Genomic DNA, 25,680 nt, shown 5'->3' on the forward strand with positions numbered 1-25,680 from the left:
GGAGTTACTGGATTGTGTACTGAAGTTACTGGATTTAAATGGGAGAAGAGATGTAGCAGCATGATTTTATACCATTTATACTTGACTGTGAGGGAAGTTCATCCAATCGTGTGATGCAGACAGTGATGAGTACAAAATCTGTCAACGGTGATAAAGCATCTCGCACTATGATACACAGAGTTTAACTGCTGAAGGGTTGACGGGGCAGCATGACGGTACATAGTCGCTCCGTGTTCAAGGACACACGTGAAGGTTGACTGTACAACAGTTTTACGGACAGAAGGAGAAAGGCATTCTTTGATTCTAAATAAGAGGACTAGTTTGATTTTTAGGTCTTGAATAGGAATTTCAAATCTCCAAGTATTTTGAACAACTCGGTAAGATTAACATGGGAGCGAGTCACTGGAGGAGGTTCGAGAATACCATGTAGTCTGGTCTGTGTTCAAGAAGTGTTAATTGAAAAACATTAAAGGCAAACTGAGGACCTTTCAGAGTGTGGGCTGGGGTGGAGCCTGCGGGATACAACATGGTATCATCTGCAAAAAAATGGACACTGAGGAATTGACTTAGGGATTTTGTTATTTGCGTGTAAGGTAAACGACAACAGCCCGAGGATAGACCCATGTGGAACACCTTTTCTGAAGGTAAGAACACTCCCTGTAACAAGTTATTAGATCAAGAAGTCGTTTGTCTAAACTTTGGATCGTCAACAACATAAAACATTTGGACTAAACTTGCTGAGTGTTTAAAGTGTTTTCTGTTGTCTTTTTAAATCATAGTTAAATTCAAAGGAGACTATTATTCATATAAAATCTATATCCTTCAAAAAAACAAAAACAAGGACTACAGCTCCTTTCTGTTCTGCTCTTTTATATTCCTACTGAGGCCTCAGCAAAGCGAGATGCTTCACAGTCAATTATTTCCTTTTGTTCAAAACATGTAAAGGAGCTCATGCGTTACATCTGTGTTGAATCACTGTTATTCAACTTGATTTAGCAGCAAGTAACAAACCGAGTATTAATACAAAGAAGCAGCTGAAAGTAAAATAACTGTGACGGTAAATTAGATTTATGTGACCAATTTGAGTAAACAACAAAACCACCGTGCTGGAAATTTCACTCCGAGTAACAATCAGAGGAGTATTACATTGCGGCATATGTCCAGTCCAATCAAAGCACCCAGCAGCGGCCTCTGTGCTTAATTGAGTGAGACGACAAAAGTCCTTACTCATTCAAACCAGGATTCAATTACGGTGACGGGCTGTTTTGTCTGTCCGGAGCTCACTGACAGAGGGGGAGAGAAAAGATTACTCCTCAACCTACCGGCCAAGTCACGAGCAGTTAAATCTACGCTGCGGAACAATTCATGCTGAAGCAGCAGACCAAAAAAAAAAAAAAAAAAAAAAAAAAAACATAATTCAATGTGGAGTCCTGAGCGTGATTAATGTGGCGAGTTGTCGATGCAAAAGATTACGTTTAGCTAAACGGTTGAAACCATATCAAGGAATGTCTCCTGTTGTTAAACAAGACTTTTAGACAGATATTTTAAAAGCTGTGGATAAACAAAACATCGAAAGAAACATAGGGGACCAAATTCTTCAAAAGCGGTCGAATGCAAAAATATGATTGCTGTCTATACTGTCAAGTCGGCAAATTCAAATTCTGCTCATGTCTTTGACCAGTTTTTGAAAAAAGTTTGGGGAAAATTACTCAAATTGCATCACAAGTCCACTGTGTGTATTTCACACTGGTTATTATGTAAAGAGTCCAATAACAGTGTAGTATACTCAGTAAAAAAATATACCAGAAGTTTGAACACCCTGATACACTAAATGGAAACTGTTGAAGGATACAACATTTTTTGGGGGGATTTGAGTCAACACTCTTCTCAGCGGTCTAACTGACACAGTTGATTATTGTTTACAATAAAAAATTTGCTTCATTACCTTGAAGGAGATCTCGTACTGTTCTCCTCCCCAGATTTCTAGACCGGTGTCATATCCTCCCAGCTCCCAAAACCACTTCCTGTCCACGGCAAACAGTCCACCTGCCATCACCGGTGACCTGGAAGACACAGAAAATATACAGTCAGATAGAACTAACAAAAAAAGAAAGAAAAAAGGAGCAAGAATGATTTGAAATGCGTCTTTTTCCTTCATCATCTCAGCGGTCATCACATTCTGTACCGTGCACCTTTTTGAGGGACATCAGAGAATGTAATAACAGTGTGAGGTCTTTAAAACAAGGACAAGACGAGCGCGAGGCTGAAATCCTTCCACCATCCACCATCTACTTTTATCTCTATAACCGACACTTATTGGTTTATTTTATGGCGACAGGGTAGCTGAGAGCTCAGGCGCTTATGAATCATCCCTGACAGGTCTAGAGATTCCCCACTGTGATTTTCAGATATGTAAAATGCAACGTCTTGCAATGGAAATGGCGAAGAGTCGCTATGTGGGTCAAACAATGAAACGTACAGCTTGTCAGTCAAATCACGTTTGAACTTTCAGATTTTAATGCATATGGGTGGTTGTATGTATATACATATTGTATTTTTTGTTCACCAAATGTCAATAACTGTTGTTTATTATGTTAGGTAACAGTTATGTATATGTACTGCTTATTATAATGTACCATACAGGATGTACTTGGGCCTAAAGAGTCCTTCTGCTAGCAGAGCCATAGAAACATGAGTGCACAAAACCTTTTGTTCACACACACACACACACACACACACACACACACACACACACACACACACACACACACACACACACACACACACACACACACACACACACACACACACACGCGCTAAAAGGAAAAATGATTTAAGAAAATTGCTCGTACTTTTGCTTCACCTCCGCTGCTCCATGGCAAGGGGAACAATTTAATATGAATATTATTTTACATTTCTGTCAATAAAGCCTTCTAAATTCTACACTTCAGTCCTTCAACAGCCAGTTTTAAAGAACGCAAGTATTGAAAATATTTTTGATTAAGTGACACTTAACGGTACGCTCACCCAGTGGTCCCGTGATAATGGCGTTGATCTAACCAATATTAATGAAATTGAATAATGTTAGCATTTGGTTCCAGTCATTCTTTAAACCATGACAAGTCAAAGTTATGTATATAATGGGGAGGTTTGTGCTCAAGCATCTAAACCAGAGTTGTACATAACTCCGTTCCATCCAATAGCCCAATAAATCAAAACAAGATTTTTTTTTTTTTTTTTTTTTTTTTTATCACGCAGGATTAAGTCAAGATAAAAGCATACGAGATGCCTCGGGCTGTTTTGGTCAACAGAACTGTGTTGTTGTCTTTTTATGCTCCTCTGTGTGTTTAGGAACCCAGTGAAACTCTGCACAGTGAAAAACCAATTAACCCATCTGAACCGCTGAGAATTCTGACTGGTATGACAAGCTCAGCGGTGCCAAACTACATAATGGTCCTCAGCTCGAGAGTGCAGTGGGAGCTCCTCCCTGCAGTGGAGGCGAGTGGAAGTGTTATTGAACAGCTTCACATCAGGACACCAGTGTCAACACGGAGAAAAACCAAAGGAGCAGGCGTGGAGAGAAAGAAACTTTTTTTGTGTATTGAACTCTGAAGTCGTACAAGACAGATGCGATCTTGGTGACCAACCATCCTTTCATGTGCCTACTGTGATCGACACAAAAGAAAGTAGTGTGAAAAAAAGAAAAGAAAAAGAAACTCCAACTTTAAAGAACATCTTGTATCGGCGAGGCTCCAACCTCATTAAGCCGAGAAGGAAACAGACTCTCAATCACATAGAAAACAGGAGGTGAGAACATCAATTTCACATCCTTCCTTCCCCGCCTCCCTTTGTTCAGACAGTATGATGGACAGCATCGCTGAGACCAGAAGGCCACACTGCTTCTCTCTGCAGCTCTTTAAATATTTTTCGCACACAGACTTCCTTGACTCGCCTGACTGCCTAACAGTGTGTCTGAATGGTTCAGTGTCCATAACCGGTAACTGTTGTACGCTCGAGAAAGAAGCAAACAATACGCTGCCCCACACACACACGCGCACACACACACGCACACACACACACACACACACACACACACACACACACACACACACACACACACACACACACACACACACACACACACACACTCTGCCTTCCTGGAGTCGTGCTGAATGAAATGTCCTGGACAGACTTTCATCAGAAGGCAATGAATAAACACGAGTAGCTGCAGGGGGACGGAGGATCGGTGTGTGTGGTGATGGTGGGTATGGTCAGTGGAGTGTGTGAGAGCACAGACACTGTGTGGGCACTGATTTGTGGGGTGGAGATTGTTAGCTCTCGTTCACCGGAGGGAGAAAACACAAACACACTCCACCTCCCACGACTTCTGTGGAGTGAAACACACTGCGGCTCCAGGAGAGACGGCAGTGGTGCCTCACAAGCTACTGAACACGAGCAATCATTTAACCACAAGTTAAAGTTTAATTTAGACGGATAACAACCACAGGCATGTTCAGAAACACTGATAAAAAAAAAAAAAAAAAATCCCTGTTCAACAATTTTAGCTTTACCTCAAGAAACGATTGGGCTAATATCTCGGTTGCAACTCATTCCCTCTATCCTGGCATCCTGACACTGACGACCTGCTGAATGTGGGGTTATATAGGTAACTCCACTAACATCCTGACAAACACATTGCATTTCCTTCTACTCCTTCACAATAAAAGCTAGAGAGCTTTTTTTTTTTGTCTTTCCTTTTACACAACAGATCAAAACTATTTAATTACAGTAGCTATTACAATCTTAGTTGCAATTGCTAACAGGGCTAGAAAACCACAGAATTTTTTTAATCATAATATTGATAAATAATTTGATATTTTTGTACCAGGAAGCTGATAACTGTTGATATTAAAAGATACCTGACCATGTGAATTTCTCCATTTCCTTAAATCACAAGTATATTTTATTTTAAATCATAAATAGTTTCAGGTTAATATTACAAATGTGTTCAAATGTGTAGTAGGCTTAAACCAAAGTAAAGTATTTATTATTTGGTCATCGTATACTACAAATAATTTAGGCAGCCGTTGTAAAAATGGCAAATGTAAATACACATAAATAGTGGAATTGTTGAAACTTTACTAGTGGTGAGTTACAATAACTTTACTTGTTAACATGAAATGCAGGCGCACTAAAACAACATTGAGGAAGGCATTATAGAGACGAGACTTTTTATTTTGAAAGTACAATTCTATGTAATTCTGAATAAATTTGCCATATGATGAATTATGGATTTCCTGAAAAATCTTCTTATTAATATATTGGGAATGCTAGTTGTTGACAAACGTATTAACATTAGAAATAACTCCATAAAGAAACGGCAGATTATCAAACAATGAGCCATGACTCAAAACCAGACAAAAACACCTGTAACACCGAATTTAAAATGATAATGAGTTAACCCCAAGTCACCACTCACACTGCTGGCTCTTGTGTTGCTTGGCAACTACTTTTGTTTTGCAGCAGTACAGAAACGACTTTTTGATGAAAGACCATTGTAAAGGAAGACATTTCTTAAAAAAGAATATTTCTAAACAAAGAAATGAACGTGTACGAACTATCCAAAGAGAAGCGTGAACATGTGTAGTTTAGTGCTTAAATTAGTGGCAATTTAAACCGTTATTAGCAGTCAGTCACTCCAGCACTTCGGTCCAGACAAATTATTTCCACAACTAGATTTGTTGCCAGGAAATATAGTGCTGACATTCATTTTGCCAGACTTTAATGATCCTTTTCCTCCAGCAACAGCACTGCGTATCAGTGAAAAATCCCCAAATACACAGGATAGATTTGCATCCAATTTTGTGCATGCAATTGTGATTCCGAGTCAACGTATAATCACGATGGTAAAACCCCCGAGTTCTCTCTCAGTACCAACAAAAGGCTGACATACAGTTTTGAGTTAAATGTCTAATCTATCGGTTATAAAAAAAGTTACATGAATTCTTTCAAATATTTTGGTTTATAATTAAATACCACCTTCTTTCCTATCAAACGCAGATGTACATGGTTAATCAGTGCCAATATTAACATGACGCGATACGATGCTAAGATGAGAACATGGTAAACATTACAATGGAAGCACTGCCATCATGAGCATGTTAGCATTGCTACCATTAGTATTTACCTCCACGCCCCACAGAGACTCTGACCTGGCTGTACACTTGCTGTCGTTTTTAAGCTGCCATTACTTTTCTATTGGACAAACATCACACATGTACACAAGATAGTCTGCAAAGGGAGACCATCTGTTAGGACCAGCACTTCTTTTGATTACCTGCTCACACACACACCGTGAGGTACAAGCTGAACATCGACCTGAACGACGGTTCACAAGTATGTCAGGCAAAGTTTCTGGAATATTTATTCCTGTAGTCTCTCAAGAAAAAGTGCAGCTCTGAATGGCTGTAATAACCTTCTAATGGCTTTTGGTGTCATATTTCTTTTCAAAAAAGGGAAATCACATTGCAAGTACAGTGGCCAAGTGGATTTCACATCACGACTACGGACTTTCAGTCAGTCTGCAGCTTCACTGAATTAATGTTGACCAGCATTGACTAAAGTGATCTCAACAACTAGAAGAACGCAATTTTAAAAGTAAAATACTGGGTCCAACATTTGTTTACGGCTGGATTATCAAAGCTTAATAGATTGATGTCAGAAATATGCAATGATTCATAGTATTAATTATTCATTGATCGGCTTTTTATAAAATAGCCGATTTCAAAAAAATACTTTTGGAGGATTTGAAGTTTTTTTATTTATTTATTCCAAACACTGTGCAGTTAAGATTCCTAATTTCTGTCCCAAACTAAATCCGAAGCAAACACTAAAAACTGACATTTAAGCCCAATGTCAATTCTCCCCCTTGGTCCTACCCCTCTGTTTTCTGCGTGTCCACATACTTTTCTGGACTTTTTTTTTTTTTACTTTTCTTTAGTTATTCTGTTATTAATAATTCCTGTTGACAATGGTAATTTTACACTCTTTTCTGGGAGAAGGTATCGGTTCCTTCACATCGACAAAATCTCTGCTGGTGTTCCCAAATCACTGACGAGAGGCAGTCTGCTGGAGGGGAAAAACGAAAAAAGATCTAACTCAATGGGCCATGAATATTCCAACCCAGAATTGAGATTTAATTAGAAATGCTCAAGTTGATATTTTCCATTTCAGTCCACTAACCTTGAGGAAAGAGAGTCAAAGCCGGTGAACCCCCGAAGGAGGAAGAGAGAGAGACGGAAAGACAGACAGGAACGGAGAGAGGTGGTGGCATTGACATAAGAGACACTGACAGAGGCATGAAAACAGGGATAAACTCATACTCCACTGCACGCAAACACACAGACACGCACACCTCCAAGATGGATTTTGCCATCCCACCGTGCCTCATCCTCCGCTGCGGCAATGTCAATCAGAATGAAAATGAAAATCTTTGCGACTCAAATTGGATTTGCACTGATGAAGGTCATTTCATTGGGCAAGAAGAGCAGACTAATTCACCAAATGAGGATTGATTCGGATTGTTCTGCAGCTCATTTCTTCTTCTTTAGTTTCTTATCTGCCCGCACCGCCGCCCCGCCTGATAAAAACCTACTGTATTTTTCCCAGGACGGCCAAATAGTCTTCGGCATCCAAACATAAACAAATGTTGACTAACTAATCCCTCAAGACTCACAAATGGAGCGTCTGGCATCACATGCAGAGTTATTTTGGTGTTACAAATAGCAAAAGTGTATCTTATTTACTCCGGCTTCCATTACTGAAAGGTTACCTGCTGTATGCATCTTTGTGCTGACGAAGGACACCGTAATGAAAAACCATCAGGTAACATCACCTTGGGATCAGATGTCATGTGGTAGCATATCCATTTATCTTTGATTTGCTTTTGCTCAAGATACATTTTAAGGTAATTCTCCAATGAATAAGTGTGTTATGCAATTGAAACAAGCATCAAAAGTGCAACCTGTCATAATCTTCCTTATAACATTTTTGTGATTCATCGTTTAACCCATAAAAGTGTTAAACTGTAAAAAAAAAATGCAGACTTCTCAAACACCCAAGGTGAGGAAATCAAACAGCTCAATCTGTTGAAGTAACAGAACCCCCGAACTGTTCAATTTAAAATGGTATAAAACAGAAAAAGCAGCAAATTCTTACATCCGAGAAGCTGCGACCAGCTGCTTGTTAAATGACTCGTTTATCATTTTTCTGGAAATCTACAAATTGTTTTAATTCCGGGTGCAAATTTAATTATGTGCTGTTAATAATGTTAACCAGCTACGGCCCGCTGAGCAATATAAATATGTGAAAATCAACATCATATTATATTAAAAAGACTATATTTTCTTGGACTACCAAACTGTGGTGACTAATAATTTCATGATGTGATCTCTGCATATGAAGAAATATGGTGAGTAATTTGTGGGTGAATTTTTTACATAAGGGAGTTTCACAGGAACTGATTTATGGAGCTAATGTTGCAGAAAATGAATGACTGCTGACTGTTAAATTGAAGCCACACTATTTCGAAAAACTGCATTTCAATTGGTGTTTCTGGGTAACTTCTTCAAGATCTCCGTCCATAAATGCAGGTTAATGACTCGTTGTTTGTTGCCTGTAAAGGCGTTAAAAAGCATCAATCAAAGTCTGAGACAGACTTTCCTGCCACACAAGTTCACTGACGTGAAGAAGCTTCCTTGGGAGGCCAGAATTTTGGCATTTTATCCACTTAAAAAATAAATAAAAACAATTTAAGCTCAATTTTGAATGCTTAAAGTGCACAGAATACCAAAAAGTAAATGTGAAGGATTCATTTTCAGATTTATCAGTTTAAAACGGGTGTAAATGTGTGTACAAGCAGAGCAGTTCTGACAAATGCCTCCAGTGCATAATCAGTATTACAAAGTCTTGCGGAACTAGCGCGCCCAGATTAAAGGTTTCGGCTCCCGCTGGGACCACTCGTGCCACAGATGTACGCACTCACGGCACAATCAGATAATCAGGACAAAAATGTCCCTTGTGTCAAAAGTATCTCCCACTCACTCGAAGGGTTCACTCGGGTCGTCCTTCTGCAGCTCTGTGGGGATGGGGATCCGTTTGTAGTACATCTCCCAGTCGAAGGCCCCCCGCATGGCGTCGCCCGCCTGAGTTTCGTAGCCGAAGTTGTCGTGGTCGATGACGTCGATCATCGGACACACGATGGTCTTCCTGTTCTGGGCGATTCGGTCTGAGAGACGGAGGGCAGACAGGTTTGGTTTAGACAGTTAATGACAACAGATGGTGCGGATAAATAGTTCCATAGCCAAGCGGTGCCTACTCGCACACTCCTCCTTCGCAGACTGCAGATGTCTGCGAGCTGTGAACTTATCAAACGAGCCCAGGAGGTATTTCAAACGAAGGGAAGAGGACGGAAATATTTTTTCCTCTGATAATCATCTCACAAACAAAATGGATCATCCTGACTGTGCTATAGGAAGTGATTATATTGTTTTAAGTTTTCCTTAAAGATATTTATCTGTTGACCCCGAGACCTGCACGCTAATAATCCAAATTTATCCAGTTGACAATTTTATTAACGATCAATTCTTTAGGTAAAAAAAATGTGGGTTGAAAATGTGTGTTTTACTTGCTTGACTGGTTGCGTTCTCTGTCTTCATCAGCTGCACCCAGCCTCCACCTTGATTTCTAAACGTTTTATTTATTGCTTTTAATGAGTCACTGACAGAGATGACTCAATTCTTTGATGATTGATGATGGAGATGTGCGCGGCATTGTGTTGTCACAACCCAATCCAAAATGTCTTACATGTTCAATGTGATGTTTATTGGCAATTGTCTGATGGACCAGATGGCAGGCACATATTTCCCAACGGTCTGAACCAAGTGGCAACCCACCGTGACGTCACCCACTGGTTTGTGAACCGTCATTTTTTAAAACCCTTCAGTCTGGCATTTTGACTTCCGCCATCTTGGTTTTTTGGAGCCAGAAGTGACCATATTTGGGCGAGCCGAAGAAGAGCCCCGCCTACCTATACTGGAATCCTGACTGCACCCGAGACGTGTCACTCAAACCAAGTACGCCTCAAAACAAACCTCTCTTCGATGTACTGACTTTGCATTTCATGAGAGAATTTGATGCTTTTTGAATGGAAGTATATTTGAAGCCAAAGTTTTTTTTGGAGCCAGCCCCTAGTGGCCCTCGGTGGCCTTGCACTTCCGCACTTCACTCAAAGATTATGTCCATTTTTATATACAGCATATGGTCGAAACACACTTTACCTCGACTATTTACATATGTGAGATTTGCTGGCGTCTAATTCTCCCTTAATGAGCTTCAAGACTGTTTTGGCAAAATAAAGTAAATCTGACATTTGCTGTCACGTGTGTGATGACTTGCCATCATTAAGCTTATAACCTGGGTCTGAGGGTGATGTTAGAACAATGATTGGGCGTAAAGATTCAGCGGAGGCATCTTATAGTGAAGAAGACTCTGTTCCTCACCCAGCAGTGGAGGCAGCCAGTTGACGTTGGCCTCACAGTGGGAGTCCAGGTAGGTGATGACTTCTCCCTTGGCGGCGGCGGCTCCGAGCAAGCGAGTCCTTATCAGACCCTCCCTCTTCTTGGTCCGGAGGATGCGAACCTTCGGCAGCCGCACCATGTACTCCTCCAGCGCCACCTTCAGGTGTTCTGGAAAGACATCGACGGAGAGACGGCAGAAAACATCAGAACAATAATGTGTACATGTCCGATAAATCATCGCAGGAACTCGGCGCTGCTTCAAAACGTTGACCACAAATGGCAAATACTCTCTTGCAAAGAGAGAAGACCATCAAACAAGACATGTGCCGCTGCCACATGCTCCAGACTGAAATGTTCCCCTTTAGGCCTTCACATCATAACACACTCTCACCCATACTGTGGCAAAAAAAAAATCAAATATTTTCACTTACTAGTCTGCAATCACTGATTTCTTTTTTTTTTTTTTATGTCTTTACTGCAGTCATTAGACAGAATGCTACTACCCTCAAGAGGAACAATCCAACTGTGGGAAATGAAAAGGAATTAAACCAGCTCCCCTCCCAACATGTGCAGCCATAAAGCCTTTTGGGACAAAAACAGTGCTTCCTCGGAAATTATGACGACGCTCATCATTTTACCAAAATGTCATAACTGCCTAGGAGGGATACCGTGTCCTCCAATTATTGGTTCAGTTTGTCTGCGAGCTTTTAAAAAGTTTATTGAAAAAATGTGAGCTACATCTCAACCCAGGGGGGAGATTTCAGCCAAAACGGCCAGTTCCTACGGCTAAAACAGCAAAAATACTGGAATATGGTACAGACATGCATAAAAGGCAGGTCGACTTTGTAAGAAAGCATCAATCAATAAAAAAAAAAAAAAAAAAAAGGGCAATACCTACATATATTTCTCTTCAATGTTTCATCACAGCTGCCTTTGAGAGAAATCAATCCTGCCTTAAATGGAGCCGTTAAATCTTTTTCTACTCGCATGTCAAGTCGGATCTGACAGGTCAATGAAAAACAATACAAAAATTGGAGTCACACTTCATGTCATGTTTCATTGGTCGTCTGTCTGCAGTTGCTTTGTTTTACAAAGCAGTCGACCATCAGAGAAACACCATGAAAGGCCAATATCTATAAGGCAAATATACAGTCAAATCTAATGCAATCTATTCATCCATCCATCCATCTATTGTGTGAAGACATCTGAGACCCTCCATCATCTGGTTTACGGTCCCTGATTCAATCCTCAACATCTCATTCAAATTCCTTTCCATTTAATGTCATCTGGAGCAGAGAATGTCTTCATAAAATACCCTAAAGTGCAAAAAGAACCACCCAAGAATGGTTGCAATATGCGATGATGCACACCTTAAGTAGACACAAAAAAACCTTTAAAAAGCAAAACAAACAAAATGTTATGCCTAAACGCTCGTCTCCACCAGACAGACATGACTCAGCAGTGTCTTTTATAATCCATCTGTCTCCTGGAATGCAAAAAATGTTTAATTGCATCCAAAGCTGCCGTCTACAGTGACTCTGCCGAGGCTTCGCGTTCCAGCTCCATAACACATTAAAACTGCCTCGAGAAATGTCTCACGATGAGTGCAGTTATTATTGTCGGTTTAGCAAATCTACTTTCTGGACTGAGAGGGTGTTGTGTCATCTTTACATCATCGATAATGGCCCCTGTCACCAAAAAACAATGTCAAAAAGCCGCATTTATTGACGTGTTCCTGTTTTGTTATCGACACCACAAGTGGATTTTACTCCCTCCAGCTTATCAGCAGTACGGCATGTGCTATTTCACCCGACCGCCTTTATGACCCGGTGTTGAACTTTAATCCTTTTTCAGTCTATATCACCACACACAGAAAGTGTTGGCGTTGGCGGATTTGGCACTTTTACAATGGACTTCAGCATTCCTTGCATTATTTTGTCAAACTCTGTAAATTGGTCACCGAGACTGTAGAAATGCTTCCGAAAGTCTGCGGCAGTTAAGCAATGAGCCGTTTTCAGTGTCACTTGCGTTTCAAGTAGGGACGGACATTTCAAACCAAATTACTATTTGATTAAAAATCGCTAACCGCCACCTTCTGACGTTCTTAAGGGGGTTTGACAGGAAACATTCGGTACAAACAACCTGAACTATCGTACGATGGCAAATGGGTTCTCCAACACAACGACATGTCCGCTCACGGTGCGTTGAAAATGTGCAAGTTTCTCGCCGTCTCTCACCACTCCCACTCGCCGGTTTGGCAACAAGTCAAATTCCAACAATAAGACTACTGAACGGTTTTCATCTTTCCGTTAACAGTTTTGTTTCGTCATCTTCTCTGCACCACGAAGCTTAAACAAGAAAAGTTTGAAGGCCTGAAAACCGGGTCCATTATTTGCAGAATACAGGCAGACAGCACAAGCATTAATAAAATATTACCTATGTCCGTGTTCCTCATTGATAGCGGTTGTTACAAATGGCCCACTGGCACAAAGGAGCCCTCCTCAAACACCAGCGCTAATTGGATTCTGAATATCAGAGGAGAGGATGGAGGACAGGCAGCAGTCCTTTCACACCTTTACAGCACAAACTGAAGCGGCTACACTGACAGACAGGATGTCTTTATCCCCAGCACTCTGTTGTTTCCTTCCTGCTTTGGTCTTTCTTTTACTTATCTGTTTCCTCCCTTTGTCGCTTCGCTTCGTCTTTCCTTGCTCATTCATCTCGCCCTTCGGTCTTTGATGCCGCTTGGCAGCCGTTGCCTCTCGGGGAAGCTGCTCCTGATCCCGACGGACAGCTGACGCACCGAAGACGCCCCGGACCGGCCAAAAACCGACAAAAGCTGGAGCCGGCCAGGCCCTGCGATCTGCCTCTCCGCCTTCGCCCTCCCTCCTCCGCCCTCCCTCCAATCCGCCTGTGATGTATTCTTTACGAGCCCCGAGTAAATGACAGTCGATCTCATCAAGTCAAACAGCAACAAAACCCACCATCACTCCTCCTTCCCCTGACAGCTCAGTCTGAACCAGACTGTTTGGACAAGACCAAATCCAATCAGACATTATTGAAGGCGAGCAAAGCAAATTAGAAAAAGAGCAGTAATCAACACCTGAGTGAGGAGCGCTGTCTATCAAACTGTCAGAGGTCTCTGCTGGTTAAGCCTGAAGGCCCCCGTTCGGGATGCAGCTCGCCTGAAGTGGTCTGCCTCAAATTAGCCCCCCGTTATGTGTGGTAGAGCTTTGAGCTGAGGGCGGCCGAAAACACCACAAATTTCTGGAGCAAGAAAATTCGGTTGGATCAGCTGTGTTACATGAGATGACATATGAGCCGACTTTGTGATGCTCGAACTATAGCAATTTAAATTTCTTCAGTCTGATCGTCACGAGGGAAACGCATGATCGGTAGGATCGGGGTCAGGTGACTGGCTTTTTTTCATACTTTTTGAAAGCACTGTACATCACGCAATTTATAACACAATCCACTGCTACTCAAGCTATAGAGCAGTACTTTTACACGTACATGAATGTCTGTTCCGTTCAAAGCCTTGCCAACAAGTTCACACAATGCTGATTAAAGCCCGTCACCGCCAGATAAATCTCTCCGTATTTCACAGTATACAGTATACATATGTTTCCCGAGGTGACACTCCTGCACTTGCTAAATTAATTCAATCTGGCCGTGCTGAAAAGTGAGAGCGTGTGCACTGGAGACTTCTGCCGTCCGAGCTGGCTAACTTCTGGTTAAGGCCTACAATTAAATTATGGAGCTTTTCTAGACCTTTCTCAAGTTATCGGAGCGAACGGATCGAATTCCGATTCCTTTTTCAGGGGTTGAGACGCCTTTTATGTCATTTATCCACCATTTACAGCCACAACAGCAAGCAGCGATGGGAAAAAAAAAGCTACGGTGGAGCCTATGATGTAATCACGTGCCGGAAGGGTTTTGGTAATTACTCTTCCTGGCAGAAGGGGGAGACAAAATCAACTGCTTGCTGTATGTGATTGTGGCATGTATGGTTCTCTATCCTTCTATGGCTTTGTGTATCTTTTTATGTTATATTCTGATGTTCTTTGAATGTTTAATCTAATTCATGATCATAAATAATGATCAAGAGCATTACTTCATGTCTGCTAAATTTGTGATTGTGTGAAATGATTGAGTGATAAAGCTGCACCATCGGTCACCTGACTGCTATGACTTCCTGTATTATTTTCAAATTAAAAGCCCTCATTTTAAATGAAAAGCCTGGCGTCTCATACACAGTTTAGCCTTGTTGGATTTGACCTAGCCTTCTTAATATCCATTTTTAATAAAGAGAAACCACCAGATTTCATGTTACACAGCTCGTTTTAGACTTCGTACCAATTTTGCACTCACAACCCACTCAGATAATCCCTCACAGCTGAGTCTAGCAAAATAAAGTTATATCACCTATAAATTACAATGACTTATGGCAGTATTAAAATATGCTGCAGGGTTTTGACATTTGGAATAATAGCTGAGGAGCTCAGTAGGGTCAAAGTCACCCTCTGAGAAAAAGGCGGGACTTCACCTTCGTTACATGGCAATAAATCAGCCCATTAGTTATTAACCGTCCGGAGATTGATTCAGGCTAAACTTTTGCCCTGCACGGGGTGATTCTTACATAACCTTCCTAATGGCAGGCAGAGAGATTAAACAATGAACATTTACATCGCATGTACAGCGCACTCAGAGCAGGAGCAGGGAGCGGGGAAAGGTTACCGCGTCTAATTACGAATGGTTAATTTGACCCGAATAAATTGGAATGCGGCTTCTCTTGGTTTACTGAAAAAATTGGCGAGGCTATAAATCACCCTAATGAGAGTGGGCCGACGTCGGCAAACACATTAGTCATTATTAGGAGTGTGAAATCCGGGACACGATGAGGCGTCAAGACATCATCAACGCCCGGGTCGCTGCCGAGGACCCCGCTTAGCAAACAAGCAAACGTTCGCTGCCCTCTCATCTGTTTCTGCAGCAGAAACACGCCGTTTGTGACAACTCAATCACAAACACGGACTCCGAGCTAAAGAAGAGGTCACGGTGAAGTATTCAACTAGGTCAGTGTCACGCATTTGTTGACAATTTCGCTATTTTTGGTTCGCAAAGCGGCGCAAAACCTCCGAGGCGTGCTACGTTTTCATCCATAAATATGCACTTCCTCGTTCCCTCCTTTCGCTCGATGCAAGAGGGATTTTCAATTCAATTAACCTCAAATTACTGTGGATCCAATATGGCATCCAAATCTTGTCTTTCCAAGGTGCTGGATTACTTCCCAGAAGTTTTGGCGTGGCACCAAAGAGCCAAGCTGCTAATTTATTCCTCCAAAATATTCGACTCCTGCTCCTGTGAACTCCGTCACGCAGCCTCCCTCTTTAGCCGAGCGCCAGGCTGGGGAACATCTGAAGCTGCTTTTTTTTTTTTTGCAACCGTCATTAAAAACAAGAAAAGGATGCTGAGGGAGCGTCTGTGATGATATAAGCCAGTTTTAGTTTGATTTTTTTTTTCCCCTCCACCCCCAAGTCACACAAAATACACACAGCTTAAATAGCTACTGAGCCGGCAATAAGAGATGTATTACAGATGTGCACTTTGCCGTCACATCATAAAAATGATGAAGGCGGCATTTTGATAAGCAAGAAGAAAAGGACGGAGAATTTCATGTCTCTGCCTTCAAGCACTGTCACACATTTACAGCTTCACAGCAAACACTCACATCTCTACTGGTTTCTCAATTCTAGGCCCTATTTTGTATTTTACGTTTTTCTTCTATTTCCCTTAATAGGAAATTAGATGTTTTTCTATGTTTCTACGTTCTTTTCTGTATTTTTTTTTTATTTTTTATTGATGAACCTGCACATGAAAAATATTTATTGTTAAATGAGGTTTGTTGAATATCTGCTGCTTAATCTCAACCACTGAATAATCTAAAGAGGAGCACGTTTGGGTTTTCACAAGAAGTCCCACTAAGTAAACAAGACCCGATCCGCCGCCGTCGTACCGCCGCAAAAACATCCCCGCGGGGACCGTTCGTCCTAGAAAGCCACCGTCAGGCGGCTCGGACCGGAGAGTTTACTCACAGACGCTGCCGTCCAGCTGACGAATACTGGAGGGAGATGAGGGAACAAGAGGAAGAGCCACGGCAACAGAAAAATAAGAGCTGCCCAACAATCCAAACATATGAAGAAGAACAGGATGTTCTTCAGTACTCAACATTGCTCTAAATGGATCACAGAAATGACAAAACATTTTCTGTGCTCAAATGTTGAGGAATCACAGAGAGAGAAAATGACATTTTTTTCACGATAAGCTATTAATGCTGCAGGTCTAAAAACCGTCCTTTAACTGTCCGTTGAGTGTTTGTAGCTGGTATCAAAACCACTGGACGTTTGGATCAACAAGTATTTTTTTGAATTGGATTTTTGCTTGAATCCCTCGTGTTTTACGACCTTTAGGCCAACTCGTACACTTCTTACAGAGAATTCAAATCGCTGATAGCGCTTGACCGCTACTCGCCTCAGCGTCTCAGGACAAGATAGGACATTTTGAATAAGAGGAAGCACATATTTCAACTTGTGTCCGGAGTTCTCATCAATTCTGCACCCCAAAAAACTGTTCAGACAACCAAACCCTTGATATCTTTTTTTTTTTTTTCTACGTTCATATAAAAGATGCATGAGCCGTGAATAAAGGTAAGAAGATGGAACAAAGAAAGCAAGTGAAAAGGGAGAAGAGAACTGGCCACGGAGGGAGAGAGAGAGGGGGATAAGAAGGCTGGGTGTGCATTAAAGCTAATCTTCATTTATCATGGCGGCCTTCTTTGTGCAGATCACAGCACATGCAGCATATGTGACACCGGCATGTATCCCGATGAATAAAACACCGCTCTCCGTGAGCTTAAAATCTGGACATCCTGCCAACATGAAGGCATTTTTCTAATCTCTCCTTGAGAGCTTTTTTTTTTTTTTTTTTTTTTCAATTTGCTGAACAGCCCAAAAAAAAAAGAAAAAAAAAAGTCCTCTCATGCTCTCCAGGGAGAACTATTAAAACACAATAAGAGAATAAGTCTCCGGCTCAAACACCACCCTATCTATTATTGGCCCTTTCTCTTATCATTCCTCATATCCTTTCCCTTTGCTCTCTTCTTGCCTTGTGCTTAATGGTTAACTGGCATTTTATGACTGTTTTGGTATTAAGATTGCCCTCATTAAGCTGGCACAATGCCAGTTCAGTTACTTCCACTATTATGGACGCTAATGAAACTCATCGGGGAGCAGCTCCACTTCTCAATTTAAACTTCAATTAACAAGAAATAATACAAAATGATAAGCACTTTATGGAAACAAGACAAAACAACAACAAAACACGTCTGGTGTTCATCCTAAAACGAAAAAGAAACGGAATACATTAACAGAGGCAGACAAATTTCATCTGAGAGCAAGAGGTGGAACATTTTTGACCAGGTTTTGTAATATCACATCCAAATGCTGCCCCCCTCCTACCCCATCCCACCCCACCCCACCCCCCCCATCGCTCCCTTTCCCGCTAACTTGTCTGGACACTTACAGGTGCTAATGAAGTCAGCCTCCCCGGAGAGCAGCTCTCGTCTCCAAAGTACACTCCAATTAAAATGGAGGGGGGGAAAAAAAATAAAAATAAACACTTGCTAAAACATGATAACATGCGCCACTGCTTCGAGCTGCCTCTCGTGTAAAAAAAAAATAAAAAAAAAATAAAATAAAAAAAACACCGCCTTTTACCCCGCGGCCCTCAAAACACAGCTTTATTAGAGAAACAAAATTAGCTAACAAAATTAAGCTGGAGTGTGACTGCAGAGGAGAAGAAGGAAAACAAGGACCTTCCCAGTTGCACGTACGATATGCCACGTGGGCCACCGCTTTTGTATAGACAGGTCGGTAGCGGCTGTTCAGCGTGAAGCAAAAAAATAAAATAAATAGCGAAGGTGAAAAAGCTACGAGGGTCCAGGTTGACTCTCTCGTGGATGAATATTTTGAGTATTTACCCTTCAGATGGAGACTTCTGGTGAATTCAGGGGAAACAAATGGACAAATCGAGACTTAAAAATGTTGAGACGGACCTTCAGTCGCCTTCACTGGTTAAGTCAGGTTGAGTTGGCCTCGCCCCGTATTTATGGGTCTCCTTTGAAATTCGTTTCCGGTGCTTTCTCCTGTACAACTCTGGTTAAAGAGCTCCTCCGACAGTTTCAACACGAATCCATTCGGATTTGACCTCTTCAAGTACAGGCACTCGACTTCAACGTCTATTTACCAAACCGCCTCCCCCGGCTGCTGATCGGTCCCGTTTCGCCGCTCATTCCGCGCTGAAAACAAGGCGAGCGGCGTAAAAGCCGGTCCGCCTCTGCGATACCCGACGGCGTGCGCCCGGAAAAGCTCCAACGGGAGACGAGAATGAAACGGCCTCGCCGGTCCGCGTGGTCACTGACGGCAACGACTGCGGGCCCCTCGTCGACTCCCTGCCTCGGCCGTCGCCGGGTCCGGAGGCGGCCTCCCGCGGCGTCTCCCGAGCGCCCCGTTTCGGTTTCGGAGCGCGGGCCCGCAGCCGGCCTACGCGGTCGGACATGCGGGCGACAGACGGCGAAGTGGCCCATTAGCTGAGCTAACCTTGAAAGTATCGGGGAGGTTGGGGAGCCGTGGCGAGCCAACGCTCCCCTGCAGGGAGAGCGAGAGCTGAACATCCTCCCTGCGCGGGCTGCGGAAATTCAATTACAGCCTAATGAAGAGTGAGCTGACCTCCCCCGCGCTGTCGCCTGCCCCCCCCACCCGCCCGCCCTCCTTCTTCTCCTCCTCCTCCTCCCCCGTCCCTCCCTCCTCTCACCCAGCCGAAGCTCATCATTTACTGTGGCCGGGCAGGTCTAACTGGTTTCTCCGAGACTGGCGGCGCCTCGTTACTCGAACCTCTTTCGTTGTGACACGGCGTTCATCCCCAGTCGTTTTAACCCAGTCCCTCCTCGATGGCTCTTTCTGCTGTCCTTTAATGAGCCCCGCCACCGGTTTAACCCAGGAAGCTGAGCGCTAACAAACTAGTCAAGTCCGCCACGGTCACGGTCACAGCGGCCCTTCAGAAGTATAGCTCGCTAACGGTCAATTACCTCGTCGGCTCGGTTTAATAACTGGGACGATAAAAGATGGATCTGCGCCTCATTACGGTCTGGAAGCCACGTCCGTTGTTGTTGTTGTTTTGTTGTTGTGTTTTTTTTTTTTGTGGAGCGGTTGACATGACAGATCTCTCAAAGGTCAACAGCGCAAAATCTGCATGTCAGCGTTTAACGAAGCCGAACATGATACTAAAATATGTTTGCACATTTACAACCGATAATTTGATTTCAGCACAAAATATCTTCTTTTTTTTTTTTTTTTTAACAAATAAAGGTGGAGGGAGGGAATGATGCGGCATAATACTGCTGTATTTTACATGCAAGTATTGATCACAAATGCATTTGTCATGTGTGCAACGTGTAGCGGTTTTGTGCCCGTGTTTGTCATTTTGTTTAGATTAAAGTGAGATGAACAGACTTAAAACTGTTTATTTCACTAGATACAACAGATGTTGACAAAGTTTTACTTTGCAGTTAGTAAAGGTAATAAGTCACTACATATTGCAATATATGTTATATCAAATTTCTGCATTGCAAAAAGTGTTGTGATAATATCCCCAGTCTTATTTATTTACATATGTTGTTATGACCAAACTAAATAAAAAGATTTTAAAAAAAAAAAAAAAAAAAATCATCTTATTAGGTTTTTTGTTTTGTTTGGGTTCCAGAATTGTTAACAATTAATTAATTAATTCTTCTAATAATACTAAATTATAAAACTCATCAGAAAAAGAACGAGCTATTTAGCAATAAAAACAGATGTTTCGGTTCATCATAGTCTGAAGAAAGTCCAAGGGCGGACAAATTAGCGGCATCGACTGGTGCTGGTTGTGCTTCAGGTGGAATCACAAGTGTTCGAGTCTACAATGGGCCACAATCAGCTCCGAAGGCTGCGTCGCAGCTGGGTTCAGCTGGAATTCAGCCTTAACCTGGCGTACAAGCCGATCCCTTCAAAAGAAGGAGCAAGCAACACATCGTTCAGAGCCAACCTTCAAAACTACAAGTGGTCAGCGTTTAACACTTATCCTCCAACACAGAAACGGGTTTTTATGAGAACAAATCGCTCACAACGGCAGAATTAAAGTGGTTGGCTGTAACCGGATTTTCGTGATGAATTATTTCGATACTCGAGCTGGTGTCAAACGATTGTGTGGTCGTCGTGAGGAAAGAGGAATGTAAATCAGGACTATACCATCAAAAATGAGAGTGTTTGTTTTCATTTTGCCAAATTTTTTTTTATTTCATTTCTCACCCCGTCTCGCTGCCAAAAGCTCCAGTCCGGCACTTAAACCTACCGAGGCCGCAGAGGGAGGAAACTAATCCGGTTTAAGTTCTGTTTGTTTGCCAGGGAGTCTCGTTCGATGGCTCACTTTCAGGTCTGTACGCTGCATCGACATTTTATGGTCCAGCATATGTGACCTCAACACTTTGATCTCAAGCTAAAACGCCAGAAACGACGATTCAGAGGCTTCCTCGTTACATATTTCTCCCGGACCTCAAATTAACTATTATATTCCTCCCATCGTGAAGGTGCCTTTTACATTGCGGTCAAATACAGGTCAGCATCAGACGTGCCGGGGATCTGTCGATGTCATCTTTGTTCACTAATAGGTTGATAAAAGTGCTGAATGTCTTCATTCCACTTGAAAGCATCCTGCTCACATCTCCGTCACTGTCATTAGAGTTATCTCTCATCCTCCTTCCCCCTCTCTGGATGTAGTTTCATGCCTCTTGAGTGCTCCATTTCGCCGCCCCCCCCCTCCCCCCTGAGTACATTTTATTTCTCATGCTAGTTTATCACCTGCCTGCACTTTCATTCTCCATGCCAAAACACGATAACCGCCATTAAAGGTGTGTCATACCGTCTCAAATTGCGAGCAACAAATTGGCAACTGAGTATAAAGAACTAATTACATGTTAGAAAAAAATAACCATTCAGTCACAAATATTTGAGAATCGAATCAGTGTGTTAAAAATTCGGTGTTCCCAAATGAAATATTCCTCCTTCTCTTGTTTCCCTGACAGTTGTGGAATTGATCCCGTCAGGGTCTGGAGGGAATAATCGAACAATCAATCTTAAGTAGGTGACAGGTTTCCATTGCATCTCGCAGCGTGGACCAGGCGGTCCTGCTGAGAAGGCCCGTCTCTGGCGCACAACACGGTTAACCATGATGGATTCATCCGGACTCGCACTGTCCCCCGTTTTAATGAAACTCCGCTATGAAGACGTCTGAGCGCAATAATATGCCAGAGATGAGATATGGAAGGAAAATGCGAAGCTCCTGTTCGGCTGACGAAAATACCGCCCCACCCAAAAAAAAAGAAAAAAAAAATCCTTTTGCTGGCTTTTTATTTTTGGAAATCTTTAATAACGCAGAGAGCATTAATAATACACGTTTCTAATCGAGGGGATACTCTGCCGACTACGAGAAAAAGACGAGGAGCGTGATAACCGATGACAAAGCTGACGGTCGACGGCTCATTCTGAGCAGCTGTGTGACCCATGTAAATGCACGAACGTCATCCTCACGGCACGAGTTCAGCCATGACCGAAAGCCCTCGGAAAACAATTCTTTCAGGTCTTTGCATTGCCGACGTGTTCTCGCCAAGCCCGCTTCCTGCAGAGTAAATCATCCAAATTTGCTGTCGTTTTTGTGTGTGTCAAAAACAGGAAAAACGACACCAGGCAGGAGTATAAAGTTCCAAAATCGAACTCCAACACAGCAGAAGAGGCTCCAAATCCTTTCTATCTAAACTTCAACAGGACGTGTTGCTTCTCCCTCGGCTACCCGCAGTCTCGTGGTATTTCCTTTAAAGCAGACTGTAGCAGATGATCTGGATCGCCCCCTTGTGGACGAATTAAATCAATATTAAATAACAAAATAAAAAAACATCCTCATCCGCGTTTAATATCTACGCTAACCATTTAGGTACGCTTTTTTCACTGATGTCTAGAATAATTCCTTTGTTTCATTTCCAGGATTGAAATGAGGAATATAATTGTGTTCTTTCTAAAAAAAAAAAAAAAAAAAAAAAAAAAAAAAAAATCCTCGGCCTGGAGAGGAAAAAGACGTCTCAGACTATAATAGGTTATTTTAACATCTTTAGGTTAAGACAGGTGTCTTGATGTAATATTTAAATCCATATGGACACTTTTGTTTGTCAATCGTGACAGACGGTGTGCGACTTTTTCATTTTTATATTGAAGTTTTTGCCACCTGTCAAAAAAAAAAAAAAATAAAGAATCCAGAAAAAACGCTGAACACAACACGGTTCAAAGATAATGTTCTTTGAACTTTTCTCTTTAATCAAATCATTTATTGTTCTGAATTGTTCTTTCTGAGCTCCGAGCATCCTCCTCTCTGAGGGTGATAAAGATTTAGGTCAATAAAATGCTTTGTGTGTTATTTTACCACATAACCAACAAAGCGTGCACGGCACTCTACTTAGTAATCAACCTCGGGCGTGCCATGACAGCTCATCTGATGATATTGCCTTTCATCTGGAGAAGAAAGGTTTCATTTTGGGCCGGGAGCAACATATTTGAGCAACAGAAATCATAGTAAAAAGCGGTATTTTTCAGGGTTTTTTCAGTACCTGCCTGTAATGAAAACCCAGCAGGTGCTGTGGCTACATCGTATTATTTTCTATTGAGGCTATTGTGGGAGGGAAAATGGCTCCATCTGCTTCTTCCGTGATGGATTTCTTCCTGTATGATTGCTGAATGTCAGAAGGAATAAGGGGGGGGGTGAAATAAAAATAAAAAAATAAAAAAGAGAAGGAGAAAGAAGCAACACTTGCTGTTTGATTGAGAGACAGACACCGAAACCCGACATTCACTGTTGCCAACCGTCTTCAGCCGAGTAAAGTCGTCCAAGTCAACAGCGGCAGAGATTAGCGGGGACAGCAGTGAGGGTCAGTAACAAGACAGCCAACAGTCACCCAGCAGCTCACTGAGGACGACGGATTCTACCGGAGTCAGATTTAGGGAGCTTTGTTGATCTTATCCTGGGAGGAGATGGACATCCTCACACCCACGGATAACGCATATGGCAGTCCGAGTGGGACGAGAGGAGAGGAGAGGAGACGGAAAGCAGAGAGAGAAGACGGAAGGAGGAACAAATAAATAGAAGACAACCAAGTCAAACCAAGATATGAGCATGGCCAATATTATCAGACCAATTTAGCTTATCACAGAAAAAGAGACAAAAGAGACAAGAGTAAATGGTGGCTGATAGTTTTGGTAATTTAGAAATGTTGTCTCCAGCAGCGATGCACTGATCCATTGTGTTAGATCAATGTTACTGCTTAACAAACAGATGCCTCGTTCTGCATCAAACGCAGCTTTGCTGCTCTGTTGAAGTCATTTGTTGCAGTGACGTGAAGCTGATACACGAATCCGCTGTTAACCACGCTGCAGGTTCCTGCATGCGCTTCATAAACGCCTTTTAAAAGGTGCCCGGTGCAATTTTTGACCACTAGAGCTTTTTTTTTTTTACTTTTACATAGAGATTATTGTTTTGTTTGTCTTCACACTTGCCTTATGAATTCCTAATATGCACACCAACAAATACAGCAATAGAACAAGAAAAGGAAGCAAAGGAGAAAACGGGTCTCATGTACAAGCGGATGTAGACGACTTACGTTTCAAATTTGAAAGAAAAATCACTTTTGAAAATGTTCTATCAGCTCATGAATAATACCGAACCCATCTTGGGACGCCTGTTGACTTTAAAAAAGGGTCCTACTCAGACGTTCAGATATGGACCTCGTCTCGGACGTCCAGCAGACGTACAAAAGTGGGTCTGGAATGACGGACGTCATACGGACATGATCTGAACGTCTCCCTGATGTTGCCTGTTTGCTTGGTACGCACAATATGTTTTGGTAAAAAATAAATATTAACTTAATTTGTTTGGAAGGAAATTCCAGAGGAAACCTTTTTACTGTCCACGTAGGGGGCTTGAAAGTGCCACTTGCAGCCATAAATGTGACTGGATTTAGTCCATATAGTGATAAAAACAAGAGCCACTTCCTGCTTTCTTTTGGTCAAGAAATCCCTTTGAAACATTACAGTGAAGACATAAATTTCTTTGCACTTGAAGGCTTGCTAAATGAGAAAGGTTCAGAATTGCTGATGTTACATCTTGTTTAGTAATTACAGAGGCGCTACGATGTTTAACAGGTCAGTGTTGGTTTGGGGGAATAACGATGGTACCACTTTGTGTTTAGCGTATATCTAGTATTTATAATATAGTTTGCCCTCCAGAGAGCACATGCAAGTTTTTTTTTTTTTTTGAATTTTCCTGAAAAGTCACAAAACACTTTTTTTTTCTTGTTTAATGACCGCAAGAAAACTCCTTTTAAAAAAAAAAAAAAAAAAACTTGGAAAGACAAAAGGACAAAAACGCATTAAGGGAAGATAACAAATGAAACCAGGCGGAAGGTTTTGGAGTGGTGAGATGTCAAGAAGAAGACGACGTGCCAAAACAAAAGCAGAAAATTTAGGGATACGGATGGTAGATAATTGAGAAATAAAATGTGACAAATCATGAAGAACTGAAGATTAAAAAAAAAAAAAAAACACTACACAAAATGAAGACTTTAAAAGGTGAGAACAGAGCAACATAAATAAGAAATGAACCCGAGCAGAGGGACCAAGAAAACAGATGTGCTAAAGAGAAGAGGAAAAGACGAGGGACGCTGAGGAAGACGAGGGGAAGACAGCAGATAAAAACAGCAGGTTGCAGTGTTTGCATGTTATCTGTGAGTCAGCGTTCTGCCTGAGTGAACGGCGCCGGCGACACGGAGGGGAGCGTGGGCGAGCGGCAGCGAGAAAGGTAGCGCGAGGGACCGAGATCATTTTACCCCGACGAGGTGATACGTACTGAAAAACAGACGAATACGGATGTAAATATTGCCTCGATGTAATTCTATGTTGTCTCTTAGTTT

At 42.1% G+C, this 25,680-nt stretch overlaps 1 protein-coding gene across 1 annotated transcript in view; it reads right to left on the bottom strand.

Annotated features, from left to right (window-relative positions):
- LOC138631313 (polypeptide N-acetylgalactosaminyltransferase 10-like) overlaps positions 1–25,680 on the bottom strand; it is an 83,559-nt gene that overhangs the window by 17,291 nt on the left and 40,588 nt on the right. Inside the window, exons 5-7 of the mRNA XM_069716163.1 lie at positions 10,560–10,745; positions 9,103–9,286; positions 1,946–2,063 (exon numbers count right to left, since the gene is read on the bottom strand). Coding sequence (XP_069572264.1) covers positions 1,946–2,063; positions 9,103–9,286; positions 10,560–10,745 — 488 coding nt within the window. The remainder of the gene's footprint in view (positions 1–1,945; positions 2,064–9,102; positions 9,287–10,559; positions 10,746–25,680) is intronic.

The sequence above is a fragment of the Brachyistius frenatus genome, unplaced genomic scaffold (assembly GCF_029030835.1).
Source record: "Brachyistius frenatus isolate BFR_SWC_R1_liver_20210118 unplaced genomic scaffold, ASM2903083v1 Contig_5, whole genome shotgun sequence".
In the NCBI taxonomy this organism is placed as follows: domain Eukaryota; kingdom Metazoa; phylum Chordata; class Actinopteri; family Embiotocidae; genus Brachyistius; species Brachyistius frenatus.